We start from the raw sequence: 15189 nt of genomic DNA on the forward strand, positions 1-15189 counted from the left end.
GCCTGGGGGCGGGGTGTCTGGGGCCTTGGGGAGAGGCCGCGTGGAAGGGGCGTGGGAATGGGGCTCTTCTTGGCCGGCCAGGTGCCACTTGAGTGCGCGTCTGCCCCCGGGCTCGTGCAGGCGAGGGCCTGTCCCTACCGGGACAGCTGGGAGCTGGCACGCCCGGATCTCGCCCCGCCGCGAGAGAGCCAGACGCCGTGGTCCAGGGGGACCTGGCGCTCCTTCCCATACCTGTGAGCTTGGGGTCTCCAAGGGACCGAGTGTTGGGGTCCTCTCTGCAGATGCAAAACGCTTTGGAGCTCGGTTGGCTCCCCCAAGAAAGAAGAAGGGGGCGTGCTAAGCATAACGTGAACCACCCGCAAGCTCCCTAAACGCATTTCCTCCTGATTTGGCTCTGCCACAATCCCCCCACCTCGGCCCGGCCTCTCTCAACCTGCTTCGCTCGCCTCGGGTCGGAAGGAGGCACAGACACGCTGGGCGGGAGCACTTTATTTGCAAGACGAGCCCCCCCCTTCCCCCCCTCCCCCAGTCCGCAGCGCCCGCAGGGGTTCAGAAGATCCTCACGGATTCCAGCTGCACGTCCCCGCCCACCTCCAGCAAGCGCACTCGTGCCGGGGGGATGCGGTAGCGGAAATGGTGGTATTCCTCGTCGCCGATGATCGCCTGCAGGGACAGCGGGCAGGGCTCTGCGTGAGCTACCCGGGCTCCCTCCGGACGCGGGCCCACGCTGGGCGACACCCCCACCCCGCCGCTGGCCCGGGGGGGTCCTCTCCTCTGGGGCTTGTTTCTGGGCTCGGTCCCCCAGCCCGCTCCGCGCCCCTGTTGCACATCCCACCTCTCAGGCACCAATCCCGGGGGGCACCCATTCGCTGGGACCCTCGGGTGAGAACCTGCGGCCCTGCTGACTCGAATAGGGGTTTATGAGAGGCAGCGCCCAGCCCTGGACACGCCTTAGCCCCACGCCCACCACGGAAGGTCTGGGGGTGGAGGGCGCACCTTGAAGCCTTCAGGAGTGGTGATGAGGAGCACCTCGAAGGGCTGGCCGCCCTGGATCGGGATGCCTTTGCCTCGCTCCTCTTTGCCCCATTTGCCCTGCTCCAGGGTGTTGAAGACCACCGTGGACTCGTCCAGCCTGGGGTTGAAGTGCAGGGCGGCCTCGCTGGCCTTGTCGTCACCGCAGAGCAGGTTGACATAGAACCTGGGGGGTGCGGAGGGGAGACTGTCACCCTCCCACAGCCATGGAGGGCCCCCATGCAGGCCCTTCTCAGAGTCCAGCCCCAGGGACAGAACAAAGGCTGGTGCCCAGCGAACTCAGATCTACTCAGCCGAGAATGAAGGGTGCGACCCCGATGGACAACCCTCCAGCCCACTCCAGAGAGGCCCGCCAGGCGCAGACTCCTCATTTCCAGGGTCTGGGGCTTTCCAAGATGCCGGGGACAGAATCTGTCCACTCCGGGAGCCTGAGATTCCCAGACGTTCCCGTTCCAGGATAAACCGCCACCTCTGGGCTCCAAATGCTCTGGGCAGGATGGATTTCCAGACTCTTGCTGGCCAGAGCTCCTGGGGAGCTCTGATGGGAGATCGTTGCACTATACAGGGCCCCCGATTGCCCCAGAACCTCAGATCCTTAAGGATACGTGAGAAATCCAGGAACATAGGGACCAACCCCTCCCCTTCGGAAAAAAAAAATGGTCAAGAGGGCAGTCCTTTGACTTGAGGGTTCCAAGTGTGCGGGGGTCTGTGTGTGGGGGGGGGGGTGGGGAGTGGGGGGGGGGGGCAGGGCTGCTCCTGGGCTCTGCTCTCCCCTCCCTTGCTGTGAGATCTAGGGTCAAAGCAACGTTGGCACACCCGGCTCTTTGTGTGTGTGAGGGGGTGTTTCTGAGACTTACCTGCCAGCCTTGTTGGGAATCATACCCCGAATCCGCATCACTTTGCCCACGTCAATGCCCTCAGGCAGCGAAGTCTTGTGGGGTACGTTCTGGTGGGAAGGGAGGAGGGGTCCAAGTGAGGCCCGGAGAGAGGCGAGCAGGAGGGGTGAGCCCCCCAGGGAAGGAAAAGAACCAGGGTGGAGCCGATGGGGGGGGAGGGAGGGAAGCAGGCACAGAGAGAAATAGAGGTCCCCAGGGAAACGGGCATCGAGAAACCCCCTCCCCAGTACACAAACATTCAGAGGCCTGGAGGAGGGCAGGAGGAGACAGAGCACCGGAGGCGGGGGTCCGCCCGGAGCCTCGGCCCAGACCCTCCCACACCCACTTTCTCCTACACAATGGGCAATCTCAGCTAGGACCCCCCTCCCCCAGACCCATCTGTGCAGTCCTGGCCCTGAGTCCCACCCAGGCCCCTCACCATGCTTCCTGGCTGGGGCTGGACAGGCAATGGCGCGGGGGGGCAGGTGGGGGCCTTAAGTAGAAGTGGGGCGTGGTGGGGCTCTGACTCACTCCTTCCCTTTCCCCACCCACCGCCCACACCCAGCCCAGACCCTGGCCCCAGGCGACTGGCACAGTTCCCCCCCTGTGCGGGCCTGCACTTCCATCTGCTCGCTGGGGCTTCCTGGGGGCCCTGTCCCCGCCTTGGGGCAAGTGGCGATGCCCTGAGTTAGTAACTCAGGGACCGGAGATAAAAATAGGGCGTGTGCGTCTGCCATGAAGCAGTAGCAGCATGGCGGTGGCCAGGAGGGCCCCCGAGCCTCCCGGCACCACCTTCCCATTCCGGGCAGGGAGAAGGCGCGGTGATGCCAGCGCTCATACGGAGAGCGAGGCCCCTAGTGGACCCCCACTGAGAACCCACTGGGCCCAGGGACTAGAGCCCTAGTACAGTGGGCTGGGCTCTTTGCTCGGGTTCGGTCTCCAGCACCGCTTCTGGTCCCCCGAGCCCACCAGAAGTGATCTCTGGGTGCAGAGCCAGGAGTAAGCCCTGAGCACCTCCAAGTATGGCCCCCGAACCCAAACTGAGGGGCTTTCCTTGAACCTAGCCGACCCAGGGTCCCCCCAAGCACCTCCCAGAGAGACCTCTGGACACCACTGGGTGTGACCCAAAAACAAAAAGAAAACAAAGGCCCGGTTGGAGCTCATGTTGGGAGACAGTGAGGGGAGACGCCCAGGCAGGGCTCGGGGACCCAGTCCCAGTGAGTCTCAGCCTCGTCGCCAGCGGCGACTGATGGTTCCATAGAGATGCAGTGGAGCCGGGAGGGGTGGGGGCACCAGGCCCATCAGCTGGGCTGGAAATTGGGGTCTGGAGCAGGCCCGGCTTGTGCTCCAGCCCTTGAGTCCCCTTCCCGGCCCTGTTCAGGGTCAGGGTGTGTCTCCGTCAAGGTCCCTGGGAGGCTCAAGAGCCCGGGTGTGCCTCGAGGGTCAGTGTGGCCTTCTGGGTGCTCACCTGGTGCCTGGACATGGCAGGGCCTCGAGGAGAGGGCAGAGCAGGGAGGGAGGCGACCTCTCACCTGCCGAGGACCACACTGAGGCCATCACTGCCCGAAGAGAGGTGCGCTGCCACCCCCATGGTACACACAGGGAAACTGAGGCTCAGAGAGGGGAGCACTTACCAACCCTCTTGGTGCCAAGAAGCTACTCCAAGCACAGTGCTCTGGGACCATATGGTATGGGCAGTTAAGCTTTGGGCTCCAGCCCCTAGGGTCATCACCCTCAAGACCCAAGTTTCCCTTCTCTGGAATATCCTGCTCTGCCTCCCCTCCCCACACACAGCTCTGCCCCTGACAGGCCCCTCCTCTTTCCTTAGAGTCTCTCTGCCCTCCCGTGATTAGGATGGGGGGATGGTGGTGACATGAATGGAGTGTCCTAGGACCCAGCCCGCCCAGCCCAAGAAGGAGAACCCAGTGGTGCCCCAGAACACAAGGGAGGCTGAATCCGGGTTGGGAAGGGTGGGGTAGAGAAGGTAAAAAGAAAGTTCTGGAAGGCTGGGAGGCAGAAGGGTGGGGCGCTGAGCAGAATTGTTCCTCTGGCCTGGCAACCTCTGTGTCCTGTTTCCCCCTTCAACCCCCTGCCCCACTCACTGTGGGGAAAGAGGCCCGTGGCAGACACACCCCTGAGTGAGCAGAGGCAACAGACTCAGAACTTGGTCTGCCACCCAGGGCTCCCCGACTCTCCAGCCCACCCACAAGGCATGTGGGGGGTGCAGCCGAGGAGCAGGAGCTTCAGAGAGGGAGACGGGGAAGCTATAGAGGTGAAACTCAACATTAGCTGGGGTGCCCAGGAGAAGTGGGGGGGGGTGCCAGGCAGCTGGGCCAGAGCTTGCACAGAGGACCCCGGGTTTGAGCCCCAGAGCAGCCCCCCAGAATGGCGAGTCTCACTGGCAGAAATTGGGGGTCTCAGCCCACATGCACCCCTGGAGCCGATGATTCACCTTTCTCTCATTTCTCCATTGTGTCTGCGTATTTCTTCACGTGCCCCCGACAGACGAGTCCAAACTCGACTTGAGTGCAGGCCCAGATGTTGGCGGCATCCAACCATTTTCAGTTGAATTTCTGGTTCTTGTCTCAGATCTCGGGCACATCCTGTTGGCCTGTAACTCAGCGGCTGTTTGCCTTCATGTTGGTTCTGGAATAATGTTCCCCCCTCCCCCCGGGAGTGGTTTCCTTTTCAAATAAGTGCCTGTATTTCATCATCATCTTATCATCTTTTTTCTTTTTCATTTTGGGTCACACCCAGCGATGCACAGGGGTCACTCCTGGCTCGTGTACTCAGGAATTACCCCTGGCTGTCCTTGGGGGACCATATGGGATGCTGGGGATCGAACCCGGGTCGGCCACATGAAAGGCAAACGCCCTACCCGCTGTGCTATCGCTCCGGCCCCCATCATCATCTTTGTTTCCCCTTCAAATGATTCCTCACATTCACATATGTGCTGATATTATTTGTGTATGTGTGCAGGCACACGTGAGGGGTTGGGTGGGGACCATGTGGTATTGGGGATCGAACCTGGGGCTCCCATGGGCAAGGTTGCTCCATATCAGGAAGCACGGGATGCAGCCTGGTGACTAGCAGGCGCCTGATGGGCCATCGGCCCGCTAAGTCCTGTCCTCCATGTGTGGGCGGGAGCCGGTGGCCATGTGGTCCTGAGCAGACCTTACGCTCCAGCATGTGAGTTCCTGACACTCCTTGGAACGCTCTCCCTGCCCGAATGCACTGATGTCAATAGTGCTGCCGAGTTTGCAATCAGCAGACTTGCGTAACGACACCCCCAGTCAGGTTTCTTCCAGCTCCCCAAAGCCGCCAGTCCCACACGAGACCTGGCCCTGGGAAACACCCATTTCTCAGCATTTGCAGCCACCAAGTGCCCGTGCTTTTGACACTGATGGGGATCCCGGGTGACTTGCGTGAAGCGGGGAGGAGAAAGGCCGTGAGAAGAGAATCTGCCACTTTCTCTCTATCCACCTTCACCACTCAGGCACGGCTGGGGAAATCAAGGGCTGATAAGAGTTTCAGTTCTAACACCATGAAACCCACCAGCAATAGAATTTATTAAGTAATTGGAAAATGACGGCAGAGCCTGGCAAGCTCCCTGTGGTGTATTCGATATGCCAAAAAATAGTAACAACAAGTCTCAGAATGGAGACTGGTGCCCGTTAGAGCAGATCGATGAGCAACGGGATGACAGACAATTCTAATTGGAAAATGACTTTTTTGGGGTGTGGCACAAATGTTATGTGCCGGATTCAGCTAGGAAGAGGACATTATTTCTTAGAAAAGTATTTACTTTCCAACCATAAAGAAAATAAGGAAGTCAGCTTCACTTTCTTCTACCACAAATACAGCCTACAACATATGGTTAGCAGGCAGATAATATATTTTTGTATGCCTTGATAAAGATTTATTTTCTTATATTTGTTTCATTTTGTTATTTTGTTATTCTTTGTTACATTTCCTTCTGTTTTATTTTGTCCAAAATACAGTTTTCTGGGGCTAGAGCGATAGCACAGCAGGTAGGGCGTTTGCCTTGCATGCAGTCAATCTGGGTTTGATTCCCAGCATCCCCTATGGTCCCTCGAGCACCACCAGGAGTAATTCCTGAGTGCAGAGCCAGGAGTAACCCCTGTGCATCTCTGGTGTGACCCAAAAAGAAAAAAAACCCCACAGTTTACAGCCCTTGTGCATGAAACTTTTTTTTCTTATTTCCAAATCACTGTCATCTCGTTGCTCATCGATTTGTTTGAGAGGGCACCAGTAATGTCTCCATTGTGAGACTAATTGTTACTGCTTTTGGCATATCGAATATGCCACGGGTAGCTTGCCAGGCTCTGCCGTGCAGGCGAGATACTCTCTGTAGCTTGCCAGGCTCTCTGAGAGGCGCAGAGGAATTGAACCCAAGTCAGCTCTGTGCAAGGCAAATGCCCTACCCGCTGTGCTACTGATCCAGCCCAAATAAACTAAGGATTTTTTTTATGTTCATATTAAAAAAAAGTCTGCCTTGCTCCTGGCAGGAAGGAAAGTTAGTCTTTTTTTTTTCTTTTTGGGTCACACCCAGAGATGCACAGGGGTTACTCCTGGCTCTGCACTCAGGAATTACTCCTGGCAGTGCTCGGAGGACCATATGGGATGATGGGAATGGAACCCGAGTCAGCCATGTGCAAGGCAAATGCCCTACCTGCTGTGCTATCGCTCCGGTGCAGGAAAGTCAGTCTTAGACCTTACCCTGGCCTTTTGGGTTCTCGCCTTTCTGTCACAGAAGAGAATTAAAACAAATTTTATTTGTAAGGTTTTTTTTTTTCTAAACCCAGTGATGCTCAGGGGTCACTCCTAGCTCTGCACTCAGGAATCACTTCTGGTGGTGCTTGGAGGACCACGTGGGGTGCCGGGGATCAAATCCAGGCTGTCTGCTTGCAAGGCAAATGCCCTCCCCACTGTACTATGGCTCCGGTACCTTATTTGGAAGTTTTGAGGAAGGAGATGGGGTGGGAGAGGGAGAGAATGACGTGCTCAAGAGAGAACAGGGGCTTCTCCAGAGTGGAGATGCTGGCCCAGGACACATCCCAGCTTTAAAGTCTGAAGGTATGAAAGGACATATCTCAAGAGCGTGGGTGATACATGTACTTGGGTACCACATGCAGCAACACATGTGTACGGGCAGCACATGTGCACGCTCCCTTTGTTCAAGTTGGCTTTTACAGGGTTTCTCCCAAGCTGCCCCAAGTGGAGCTTCTACCTAGGTAAGAGTCCGTTGCTAGGGAGGGTGCCAAGGGGTAGAGTGGGGATTAGTGGGTGGTCTTCTTTGATGTTCCTTTCCTAGCCCCTGTTCCTACTGGAGCTTCTCAGAGGGGTGTGTGTATGTGTGTGTGTGGGGGGAGGGGGTCCCAGCCTTTTCTGGGTCTGTGCCAGCACAAAGTTAAGGTCTTAGTTCCTGTGTCCACAAGGTGGATTTTTGCAGCTTTGGGGCTACTGGTTTATTACTCCCCAGGAATTCATTGCCGTGGGGGACCTTCTCTATCCACCTGCCTGCCTACTTCACTTTGAATGTCAAGAGGGCAGGAGGGGGCTGTGCTCCAGGCGCCTCCTGGGGCTACCAGTGGACAGAGAAAGGGGCAGATTTTTTTTTTTATTAGTGAATCACCATGAGACAAAGTTACAGACTTAACAGGTTTTCATGCTTACGTTTCAGTCATACAATGATCGAGTACCCATCCCTCCACCAGTGCCCATTTTCCACCACCAATGGTCCCAGCATCCCTCCCACCACCCCTACCCTGTCCCCTTCACCCCACCATGCCTCTGTGGCAGGGCATTCCCATTTGCTCGCTCTCTCCTTTTGGGTGTTGTAGTTTGCTACAGAGGTATTAAGTAGGCATCATGTTCGGTCTATAGTCTATTTTCAGCCCGTATCTCCCATTCCTAGTGGGCCCGCCTAGCACCCTTTGCTTGCTGATCTCTTCTCTATCAGAGCTGCTGCAGATTTTCTTTTGGAGGCTGCCGCCTCTCTCCTCCCCATTATGTGAACTAAGTCGCCCAGAGAACCCCACCTGCAGCTGTCCCCAAGCCCCCCCCCCACCCCGCCCCACCAGGTGTGATCCCTGCATGCAGAGCCAGGAGTCAGCCCTGAGCACCGCTGGGTGTGGCTCCAAAACCAGCAAACAAGCCAACAAACCAGAACTTGTAGATACAGCTGCTGGCTCCCCTCTCTCCAGGCCTTCCAGAAACAATGCCTGTGTGTACCAACAAAGAAGAAACCACTGGGGGTGGGGAGAGGTGCAGGAGCAGCTTCAGGGACCCACCCCCTCTCTGGGCACCCGCTCCCATGGGCTGAATCTGGGTCCCTGAGGGCCTGCACAGCTGGTGAAGCAAACCTAAGCTTAGTTCTGTGCCCACAGTGCCAGTCTGTCGGCCCTCTTGGCACACAAACACCACGACAGGGTGCAGAGCGGGAAGGTGCTTGCCTGGCACACAGCGGACCCAGCCAGTTTGATACCCAGCACCGGTTACCATCCCCCGAGCCCTGCCAGGAGTCAGCCCTGAGCTCCTAGGCAAGAGTGAGCCCTGGGCACCGCCAGGCATGGCCCCCAAAGCTAAAGAAAACAAACACCATCAGTGCTGTAGTGAGCAACCAGAGATGTCTCAGCGACCTGCCCAGTGGGTGTCTGGGTGGGACCCAGTTCCCAGTTCAGAGCTGGTTTCCCTTGCACTGTGTCCTGACGTGGCTGAAGGACCCAGGAGCAACATGGGATCCCTTCACGGAGACGGTGAGGCTGTGTTTCAGGGTGAGAGATTAGCCAGGAAGTCTCGAACAGACTTGTCTGAACTGAAGAGTCTGCCGAGCCTGAAAGCAGTGATCTCCCTGAACTGAGCAGCCCGGAGTCTGGGTCCAGCTAAAGTCTGAGAACATTCCTTGACACAAATGTGAGGGCAGGGGAATGTGTGAAGGGCAGTTAGGATAGAGAAAGGACCAGTATGACAATAACAGTTGGGAATGATCACTTTGGTCAGGAGCTGAGTGTTGAAAGTAGGTAAAGGGTTATAACTGATAACCTTTCAGTATCTGTGTTGCAAAACCATAATGCCCAAATGGGGGGGGGGAGGAAGGGAGGGAGGGGGAGAGAGAGAGAGAGAGAGAGAGAGAGAGAGAGAGAGAGAGAGAGAGAGAGAGAGAGGGAAAGCGGGAAAGAGTAGGAGAGAGAGCGGGAGAGAGAAAGAGAGAGAGGGAGAGAGAGAGAGAGGGAGAGAGAGAATGAGAGAGAGAGAAGTGCCTGCTATAGAGGTAGGGTGGGGGCGGGAGGAAAACTGGGGACATTGGTGGTGGGAATGGGAAATGTACACTGATGAAGGGACAGTGTTAAAATATCGTATGACTAAAACCCAATAATGAACAACTTTGTAACTATGTATCTCAGTATGATTCAATTAAAAAATTATTTAAAAACAAAACATTCCTGATCACATTCTACTCTGCTTGGCTGCATCAGTCAACTTTCTCATTCGCTAAAGCAAGCCAGCACAATTACGGTACAGAAGCCAGACACTCGCGGTGAGCCTTGAATAGTTAAAGAGTTTTCTTTAACTTTGGCAGCAGAAAAAGCACTGCATGATCGCCACTTCGTCTGGACGCGGTTATTCTCGGGAAATCCTGTCCCTGTGTCCTCGGAGTGTCTCGTCCTGCTTCCCAACTACCAGTTAGCCGCCACTTGCTCTTCTGATTTTCTGCATTTTGGGGGGCCACCTTGTCACAGCTGGAGCACACATCGGTATGCATGAAGGAGTCTTGGGTTCAATCCTGGGCAACGCATGGACCTGTGAGCACTGCTGGGAGCAGCCCCTGAACACAACCGGGTGCCGGCCACCAAAGCAAAGCACAGCATGCAGAAGAGCACTGAGTTCCTTTCCCCGAGCAGCTTTAGGTCTCAAAGTGTTTCGTGTGTCACATGACCTGGCAAACTGTATATAGTATTACAGATCAAGAGGTCCAAATCTTCATGCTCACACTTTTGGTTTGTGTTTTGGTCACATCTGGCGATTCTCAGGGGTTGCTCCTGGCCCTGCGCTCAGAAATTACTCCTGGTGGTGCTTAGGGAACTTATGTGATGCTGGGGATTGGAGCCAGGTCGGCCACATGCCAGGCAAGTGCCCTACCTGCTATACATTCATTCTGGCCCCCAATTTTTGTATTCACTTTAAGAACGCTGGTGATGGTGCCTAAGCCATGGAGGACTTACAGATCCAAGAGCCAGCCTGTGTCTTATGGGTGGCCCTTGCCAGGGACACTGAATAAGGGGAGGCACTGGTAGGTGTGGCCAGACTAAAGAGTGGGGCTGGACACCGGGTTGGTGTACCCCCAAAGAATGCTATATACTTTTGCAGCAGATGCTTCCAAACACAGAGGGTCACCCTAAAATAAAAGGCTGAGATGTAGAGTCTCTGATCGCCAAGTACATCCTGGTGATCAAAATGCTCAGTATGCACCCAGAACTTGAGGGGCTCACAGATTCATCCATTTGTGTGCTCCCCCTGCCACATGGAGAGAATCCCACTGAGAAATTGCAGACAGGTCCTAATCCACAAGAGGAAGTTGCACAGAACAGAATCCCAGAAGGAACAGAAGGAGCAAACACTTGAGCCAGAGGTAGTAAGTAAGGCACTTGCTGGACATGTGGCCGATTCTGCTGATTCAGGTTCCATTCCTGGCACCATGTGGTCCCCTGGGCATCACCCCGGCAGCCCTGGAGGGCCCTAAGCATTGTCTGAGTAATTTCTGACACTACAGGGCCCAAGTAGCATTGCATCCTCAGGCCTCTCCACTGAACGCCTAGCCCAGTTGGCTGAGAATTGCCAAGAGGGGCCCCCAGATTTCCTGAGCGCTGCTTGGTGGGCTCCCCCCAAAGTATAGCTTTCTGTGTAAAAAAAACCATGTGTATTTCTTTGTTAGTGCGTTGGCTTGTTCATATACTAGTCAGTTCTCATGTACTAGTCAGTTCTCTCCCCTCTTCCTGTCCCATTGTTGCTGCAAGGGCCTGGGCTGTCCCTGCTTGGTTGTGCTGTTAGCCTCTGGGCCCACACACTTTTGTTTTGGTGCTTCCACGAGCTCGACGGGGGTCCCCTGCCTTTAACTGTGGCGCTTGCACATGGGCTGGTGGCAATGCTCATTTGGGCACACTCTGCTCAACTTCCCTCCCTCCCTCCCTCCTTCCCTCCTTCCCTCCCTCCCTCCCTCCCTCCCTCCTTCCTTCCCTCCCTCCCCTCTCCCTCCCTCCCTCCCTCCTTCCTTCCTTCCTTCCTTCCTTCCTTCCTTCCTTCCTTCCTTCCTTCCTTCCTTCCTTCCTTCCTTCCTTCCTTCCTTCCTTCCTCCTTTCTCCCTTCCCTCTTCCTTTCTTCTGTTCTTCTTTTCTTCATACCTGGCAGTCCTCAGGGTTTACTTCTGTACTCAGGAATAATAACTCCTGGTGGGCTCAAGGACCATATGGGGTTCTGGGAAACCAAAATCGAGTTGACCAAGTGCACAGCTAGTGCTTTATTTCCTAAATGAGCTCTCCAGCCACAGGAATCACTTCCTAGCCATTGCACTCATGTGCCTGTTATTACACACACACACACACACACACACACACACACACATACCACTGACAAGCGCAGGGGAGGCCCTGGAGAGATGGAGCCTGCCGCTGTCACAGGGACAATAAATGGGCGGCTGGTGTAGACACTCTGGGGCAGCGTGCCTCAGAGACGGACCCAGCCCCCTCCCAGTGCTCAGCATTCACCAGGCTGAATCATCGCACCCCCACATGGAAAAGAACCACTTGCTTCCGGGGTCAGAGAGATAGTGCAGCGAGGAAGTCTCTTGCCTTGCATGTGGCTGATCCAGGTTTAGTCCACAGCACCCTGATGGACCCTTGAGCACTGCCAGGAGTGGCCCCTAAATGCATAGCCAGGAGTAAGTCCTGAGCACCGGTGGGTGTAGACCCCCCAAACCACCTCCCCCTATGCCCTAATGAACATCAAAAGTCAAGCAAATACTTGTTTCCTCCTATGAGTAGGAATCAATTGATCATTCTCAAAATGTGCAAATCCTCCAATTTCCCATGAACTGGGGATGGGAAGGTAGAGGTTGTGTTTCTGTGCCACGAGCCATAATTCTTCAGTATAAGAAAGTGCACTTTCAGGTAAAAGCCGCATAAACGCTGTGGGGGAGTGATTCTCTAAGGGCAGAGTCAGGAGTCCACCCTGATCCCCCTGGGGGTGTGCCCCTTTCCCCACCCCCCCCCCCATAAAAGACATCCCGGAGGTATATTGTGTGATTCTTTTTTCAAAAGACACGGCCATACAGGGCTAGGGAAGTGAGCCCAAGGGCAGGCGCACACAGGGTTAGATCCTTGGCATTGAATGATCTACCAGGCATCTCCAAGAACATCTGAGCCACCCGCAGAGAGTAGCCCCTGAATGATGTTTGGGTGGAACCCCCAAACCAGCAGTAAGCATAACCACAGCCAGCCAGATGTCACTAATAAGCTGATCTGACAAAGTTGGTTTTCATTCCTTCAGCTTCCTGGGGCAGGCAGTTAACTTCATGTCAATTACCTTCCTGAGGAGCTGGGATTTCCTTCTATCCACCCTGCACCCAAAATGAAGGTGTTTCCTAGGCAGGGTGGAGGGGTGGGGGGAGTATGGTTTTTTTTCTTTGTATTGGGGAGAGGTGGGAGAAAATTAAGGTGTTGGTTATATACAGGTCTGGACATTTCTCGAAACTCATCAGTATTCGGTTAGAGTCAGCAGGTTTGATGAATATGAATCCGGGCTCACAAGAAAGAGTAATGGGAAAGAAATTCACTCTCAACTGTCCTGAAATAAAATAGAATCTTCCTGAAAATATTGTTCTGGGACTAATCTAAAGATAATCAAAACGAATGAGTAAGAAAACGCCAAGGAGGTACATAGTGAATCAGGAGAAATGAATCAGAGAATTCACTGATAGGAGGTTGAATAGAAACTATTGCCAAGATGCCAAGTCAAGTTGGGATTTGTTTTTTGGAAGCATGTGAAGAAAAATGAAGCCACAGCTAAAATCAGGGAAAGATGAGTTAATGGTGCACAGGTGTGCATGTGGAATGTCACAGCAAATGGAAAGCTGCTTGCTCCTTCCTTCCTTCCTTCCTTCCTTCCTTCCTTCCTTCCTTCCTTCCTTCCTTCCTTCCTTCCTTCCTTCCTTCCTTCCTTCCTTCCTTCCTTCCTTCCTTCCTTCCTTCCTTCCTTCCTTCCTTCCTTCCTTCCTTCCTTCCTTCCTTCCTTCCCCACAGCCAGTGGTGCTCAAGGCTTACTCCTGGCCTTGTGCTCAGGGATCACTTATGGTGATGCTCGGGGGACCTTGTATGGTGCTCGGGATCAAACTGTAGTCAGCTGTGAGCAAGCCAAGTGCCATAGTCCCTGGACTGTCTGGCCTGAACCTGCCTTTCTAAGAATGATGAGTCACACCATTCTGGGAGCATCTGCAGGGGTGAGGACTTCAAACCTGGCTTTCTCTGTGTAAGTCCTGTAAAGCTGTCCCCACCACCTGCTCCAGTCAGGCCCTGCCCATCCCGCTGTGCCACCTGGGCAGGAAGGGCACTCCCGTTTTCACCTCTGCATACAGGAGCGCTTGCAACTCCCTCCTCCAGGGACTCCCTCTCTGAACCTCTTGCTCCCGCAGCTGCACCCCAACCTTGGATGCCCCTGTGTGGGGAGAGGGCTGGCGAGTAGAAGCCTAGCACGGAGGTAGTGGTGCAGGTCCTGGGCTGCCTTAACACAAAGCCACCCTTAGAGATGTGGGTGCAGCAGAAAAGGGGTGTGGAGTGAATGGGGAGGGGCCTGGGGAGGAGGAGAGACTTGGCAACAGAAGAGAGGGTGGTTGCACTGCCAGGAGGGTTCTGCTCAGCGCCCCACCCGCCCACCTTCCTGCCTTCCAGAACCTTTTTTCTGCCTTCTCCACCCCACCCTTCCCAGCCTGGATTCTGCCTCCATTGTGTTCTGGGGCCCGGCTGGGGGTGGCTGCTGGGTTTTCCTTCTTGGGCTGGGAGGACTGGGCCCTAGGACACCCCATTCACGTCACCCCCTCGTCCTAATCAGGACAGAGATGGCGGCACTTCTGGGGTGGGGAGAGAGACGCTGAGGGAGGTAGAGGGAGCCTGTGTGGGGCAGAGGCATGGGGTACGGGAGGGGGGCAGAGTAGAATATTCCAGAGACACAACAGAGAAAGGATACTTGGGTCTGGAGGATGGCCTCAGAGCTGGAGCCCAGGTTTTCAAGCTTAACCCCACACCCCCCATACCACATGGTCCCAGAGCACTGTGCTGGGAGTAGCTTCTGGGCACCAAGGGGGTTGGTAAGTACTCCCCTCTCTGAGCCTCAGTTCCCCTGTGTGTACCATGGGGGTGGCAGTGTGCCTCCCTGCGGGTAGTGAAGGCCTCAGTGTGGTCCTCGGCAGGTGAGAGGTCGCCTCTCTCCCTGCTCTGCCCTCTCCTAGAGGCCCTGCCATGTGTCAAGACAAGCACCCAGGAGGCCGCGAGGGCCAGGCCTGGCTGGCCCTGGGACTCCCTCTCCCTCCTAGGGTGTGACTATGGGTACTGCTTCAAGACACCCCCCCCTTGAAAAAAAGACACAATCCCAAAGATGACTTTGGTGGACACAGGTTGGAAGTCCCACTCTTAAACCCTCACTTGGGCGGGGCACTCAGTGCCAGCCATGGCCTGGCCTCTCTGGGCGCATTTTCCCTGGGAACATTGGCATCAGCGAGTTTTCTCTCTGCCAGGCGGCAGGAAGGTGGTACCGGATGGAGGCGCAGGGAGCTTATTACAGGCATCACTGTTATTACCCGTGTTACCTTTCACACGATCTGTCCCTGTGGCTCAAAGTGCGGGGTGGGGGGGTGGGGGGGTGGGGGGGCAGGGCACCTGGAAACTCTCCGTGGGTGGGTGGAGGTCGGAGGCGGCAGGAATGGGGTGTCGCTGAGGTCCCAGCACCAGGGTCTGGGCCCTGGGTGGGGGTGAGGGAAAAGGTGAGTCAGAACCCCGCCACACCTCGCTTCTCTGGACAGCCCCATCTGTCCCCAGCACCTCTCTCTGCCCCTCCACCCTGGCCTTGACAGGAAGCCCCGTGGGTGCTCAGGAACAGGGGGGCTGGTGGGTGGTCGGGGCTCGGCCCGAGGCTGCCCCGATGACTGAGGGGGGCTGGCTGAACTTGTTTTTGCCCAGGAAGTAGGGGTGTTTGGGGTCTTGAAGGTGTGGGG

General features: G+C 55.7%; 1 protein-coding gene across 1 annotated transcript in view; it reads right to left on the bottom strand.

Moving 5' to 3' along the window:
- Window positions 1-541: 541 nt before the first annotated feature.
- LGALS7 (galectin 7) overlaps window positions 542-15189 on the bottom strand; it is a 39585-nt gene continuing 24937 nt past the window's right edge. The window contains exons 3-5 of the mRNA XM_004601059.2: window positions 1890-1978; window positions 997-1198; window positions 542-663 (exon numbers count right to left, since the gene is read on the bottom strand). Of these exons, the coding sequence (XP_004601116.2) occupies window positions 550-663; window positions 997-1198; window positions 1890-1978 (405 nt within the window). The 3' untranslated portion in view covers window positions 542-549. The remainder of the gene's footprint in view (window positions 664-996; window positions 1199-1889; window positions 1979-15189) is intronic.

The sequence above is a fragment of the Sorex araneus genome, chromosome 8 (assembly GCF_027595985.1).
Source record: "Sorex araneus isolate mSorAra2 chromosome 8, mSorAra2.pri, whole genome shotgun sequence".
In the NCBI taxonomy this organism is placed as follows: Eukaryota; Metazoa; Chordata; class Mammalia; order Eulipotyphla; family Soricidae; genus Sorex; species Sorex araneus.